Raw genomic sequence first — 4597 nt, 5'->3', positions numbered from 1 at the left:
CCGGTCTAGTAGGTAAAGCATCACCGCCACCACATGCACCGAAAGACCCACCAGCAGCCACAGTGTGCTCTGAAACGGCTGCATGAACGAGTCCAGTGTACTGCGAGGGATTTCCTGTAACACACAGCACAGACAGTCATTCACTAACCACTTGCAGTCTACTACCACCCCATCTGCAATGAGGACTATATCAGGTGTAGTCTGGATGAACTTTCAATTCACACTCTTCATACATTTTGAGGGGAATTTGGGGACATACCTTTTTAACGAGGATGGTTAGGCCTTGGTACTTAAAAGGTTTGGAGAATTCGATGTACTGGGCTCGTTCGTTGTTTATCGTCAGCGGGGCAACGATCATATCTGCCAGACCCCCCAGGAGCTCTCCCATCATGCCATTCCACTCTTTCTTGTTGCTGTTGTTCACCTGTGGTAAGTGGACGTAAAGGGTTAACAACCAACCCAACATGACAATGAATTTCAGAATGAAGTGTCAGTATCAGAAACAGAAACAACAAGTGAGCCCTCTCTTAAAACCCTTTGTGCCTTTAACCTAAATTAATATCAGCAGAAATGATCTGAATGGTATTTTCTGGCTCAGAGACGTGGTAACTGAGCTTGGCTCTCCAGAGAAGCTCCATTCAGCTCATCTTGCTTGTTCGGTAGATCCTGACAGGTCAGCGTGGGTCTCACTCTCACCACCTACTTGTCCCTCTAACACGGAGCTAAAGTCCCCAATGTAGTCGGACTCTAGGTTTCCATGGCTCTCTCGGACTGCTTTTAGTTAGTGATTTAGGGAAAGTTAGTGATTATGTCAAACAACTATTTTTGTGAGTGCAGTAACATACTGTAAGATGATTTTGTGTCATTTTCTAAACGTTACAAATGCATGAACTTAATTCAAAAAGCACATCTTCGAGATAGGAGATATGATTTGCTTCATAACTTAACATAATAAAATCTAATATAAATGTATGTAAATAGACAATCGTTGGTCAATACATTTTGGGCCAGTGAGGTTTCTATCTAGAGTGAACTCTGAGTATCTATAGGAACTGACCCGCTCCTGTGTTCCAAATTTCCCATCAGCCACCAGGTGCACCTCATAGGTAAAGTTCATGGTTCCGGCCAACTTGATAAGTAGATCGATACAGAATCCATAACAACATTGAGGTACAATTGGACGTCCTGTAACCAACCAGCAGAGGGTTGCAAGTTACAATCAATCTGGAGGAAATCCCTCTTTCTTTTTTAATATTTTTTAATAACACCAGACATGCCCAAACAGTACACACACACACTGTTCAACCAAAATCACACATACAATAATATAGCTACACACATGTTCACTGCAAACAGACTTCACACACTAAACACAGGCTGGCACATGCCCACACTGTTTGCAAACATAAAAGCAAACACTCAAGCATATTCACGGTACATACTCACACCCGCGAGCGTGCGCACACACACACACACACACACACACACACACACACACACACCAATATGCCAACAATCACACAAAGGCACAATCAGCAACATGCATACATATATAGATACCTACTGTATATATATGTATGCATCTCCAGTTGGTACTTAGCGGGCGTAGTAAAAGCACAGTGATATCTTAAACGTCCCTGTTGTGTTACCTGGGATGGTCTCATTTGGTCCAGTGCAGATCACCTTTTTAATATCTGCCACTCCATTTAATGTTTTTTCCTCCTTGCAGGTTCCATCCTGCTCAGTGGGCTTCACATACACAAAGGGCTCCTGGTGTATGGTCACTATCTATAACAGACGGGAGAGCACACTGTTTATCACACAGTGGGCGTTTAGCTCACACTGACCCTGTGGGACCTTTAAATCACCAACCCTACGGACAACAACCCCTCTTCAAGGAACACACAAAACACACACACACCCATGGTAGAAATGATGGCGAGAGAGAAAACGAGATAGAAGGATAGAGAAAGAATCCTGCGCAGACCCATTACATTGAAGATTCTGTAAGATATAAAGCGTTGCTTTACTTTATATATACAGTGCATTCGGAAAGTATTCAGACCCCTTGACTTTTTCCACATATCCTTATTCTAAAATTATTATTTAAAAAAAATCCTCATCAATCTACACACAATACCCTATAATGACAATGCAAAAACACATTTTGCAAATGTATAAAAACAAAAAACTGAAATACCTTATTTGCATAAGTATTCAGACCCTTTTATGAGACTCAAAATTGAGCTCAGGTGAATCCTGTTCCCATTGATCATCCTTGAGATGTTTCTACAACTTGATTGCAGTCCACCTGGGGTAAATTCAATTGATTGGACATGATTTGGAGAGGCACACACTTGTCTATATTAGGTCCCCCAGTTTACAGTGCATGTCTGAGCAAAATACATGAGGTCGGAGGAATTGTCCGTAGAGCGCCGAGACAGGATTGTGTTGAGGCACAGATCTGGGGAAGGGTACCAAAAAAATTCTGCTGCATTGAAGGTCCCCAAGAACACAGTGGCCTCCATCATTCTTAAATGGAAGAAGTTTGGAACCACCAAGACTCTTCCTAGAGCTAGCCGCCCGGCCAAACTGAGCAATCGGGGGAGAAGGGCGTTGGTCAGAGAGGTGAACAAGAACCCGATGGTCACTCTGACAGAGCTCTAGAGTTCCTCTGTGGAGATGGGAGAACCTTCCAGAAGGACAACCATCTCTGCAGTACTCCACCAATCAGGACCTCAGACTGGGGCGACGGTTCACCTTCCAACAGGACAACGACCCTAAGCACACAGCCAAGACAATGCAGGAGTGGCTTTGGGACAAGCCTCTGAATGTCCTTGGGTGGCCCAGCCAGAGCCTGGACTTGAACCTGATCTGGCATGGGAGAAACTCCCCAAATACAGGTGTGCCATGCTTGTAGCGTCATACCCAAGAGGACTCAAGGCTGTAACCACTGCCAAAGGTGCTTCAACAAAGTACTGAGTAAAGGGTCTGAATACTTATGTAAATGTGATACTTTAGACATTTTCAAACATTTCTAAAAAACTATTTTTTCTTTGTCATTTGTCATTGTGTATAGATTGATTTGGGGGGAAAAACTATTGAATCAATTTTTGTATAAGGCTGTAACGTAACAAAATGTGGAAAAAGTCAAGGGGTCTGAATAGTTTCCGAATGCACTGTATATCGGGAACATCATTGTTTAAGGAGGGTGAAATGCGGTACCTTTAGTCTTGTGGACATCTGAAAGCCCCGCGGTTTCTCTGTCTCTCCCCCCGGCCAGATGATCTTCCTCTGATTATTCATCACCACCTACAGGGTCATGACACCACGATTAGAGGAGTGTTGACATAATGTGTGGAGCTGATGAGGGCCAAACACAAGGGAGTCCAATACGAAAGAGTCAGCTGCTTTAGCTACAGCTTAGCATTTAGCTAATAAAACCACTGCTTTCTAATTACCATACGTACTGCTTAATAGAGAGCTGTAATAGCAATAGATAGGAAGATCACAGTAGAAACAGCGAGAATGACTTTTGCAATAAAGTTACCTGTGTTCCATTGTAAATCCCGACTTGAATGAGTCGACTCTTCTGGTAGTTGAGAATGCTGTAGTGAGCGTACTTCCTGTCGCCATCGTCATTGAACTCCACACGTCCAGTGAGGCCCTCTGGGTACTTTGATGACATCAGAACCCTGAGACAGAGAAATTAAAGTAGATGTGAGTGTGAGAGTGTAGGGAAATAGACAGAGTGAGAACGTGTGTGTGTGTGTATGTCTTCCTGAATTACAATATATCATGACTTTATAAATGTACCTTTTGAAGAGGGGCCCGGTCTTCCAGATGTTGGTGTTTCCCACACAGCCTCTCGGCGGCTCCGTGATGTTCTCCTTCTCAAAGAGCTCCTGGATGGACTGAGCCACCACTGCCACTGCGTCGTTGATGTGGGCCGACTCATTCTTGCCGTTGATGAGCTGGAGGCCGATGAGACCTGCTCACATCACGCCAACAGCAGCACAAAGCCAATCAGTGACCTGCTAGACTACCAACCATCAGGATCCTTTTGCAATACACACAATAAAAACTTATAGGAACCTCTTGTTCAGCCATCCTGAGAAAAGGTCCAACCGCAAGTTTTGATCCAGCACCATGCTCTCTGTTGCTCTATTTGTAAAAGCAATTTTAATCATCCAGTACTGGAACAAACAAGCACTGGATGTCTTTGAACCATGACCTTCATCGTGATCAAAATAGATTTTAGCTGATTTTCTTTTTATTCCTTTCTGAGAAGAGGCAACATCAGAGAGGAATGGATTCATATTTTGAGGTTGTTATTGAACTTTTCCCAGCATGAAAAAAAGAGTCCCTTGAAGTTGGATCGATTCAATTCTATCACCCATTTTATAGGGGTTAGGTTATACACTAAAGCAGAAAGCTATAGTGTATGTGTGGGACCAAACAAATTTACATCAACTATATTAGAGAATTGATATAAACAAATCACATTAACAATCCAACTTCAGCTAAGTTTTTTCATTGCAATTGGTCCGGTAGTCTTGCAGACTCTTGAAAGAAGCCACAGAGGTGAGTTTAAGAC

At 43.1% G+C, this 4597-nt stretch overlaps 1 protein-coding gene across 1 annotated transcript in view; it reads right to left on the bottom strand.

Moving 5' to 3' along the window:
* LOC111971808 (glutamate receptor ionotropic, NMDA 1-like) overlaps window positions 1-4597 on the bottom strand; it is a 14385-nt gene that overhangs the window by 5056 nt on the left and 4732 nt on the right. The window contains exons 3-9 of the mRNA XM_070446352.1: window positions 3817-3991; window positions 3551-3695; window positions 3226-3312; window positions 1650-1788; window positions 1058-1185; window positions 260-424; window positions 1-114 (exon numbers count right to left, since the gene is read on the bottom strand). The exon at window positions 1-114 is cut by the window's left edge and continues 1 nt beyond it. Of these exons, the coding sequence (XP_070302453.1) occupies window positions 1-114; window positions 260-424; window positions 1058-1185; window positions 1650-1788; window positions 3226-3312; window positions 3551-3695; window positions 3817-3991 (953 nt within the window). The remainder of the gene's footprint in view (window positions 115-259; window positions 425-1057; window positions 1186-1649; window positions 1789-3225; window positions 3313-3550; window positions 3696-3816; window positions 3992-4597) is intronic.

Source organism: Salvelinus sp. IW2-2015, linkage group LG13 (assembly GCF_002910315.2).
Source record: "Salvelinus sp. IW2-2015 linkage group LG13, ASM291031v2, whole genome shotgun sequence".
NCBI classification, from domain to species: domain Eukaryota; kingdom Metazoa; phylum Chordata; class Actinopteri; order Salmoniformes; family Salmonidae; genus Salvelinus; species Salvelinus sp. IW2-2015.
Note: the sequence above shows the minus strand (reverse complement) of the source record. Positions and strands in the feature narration are given on the sequence as shown.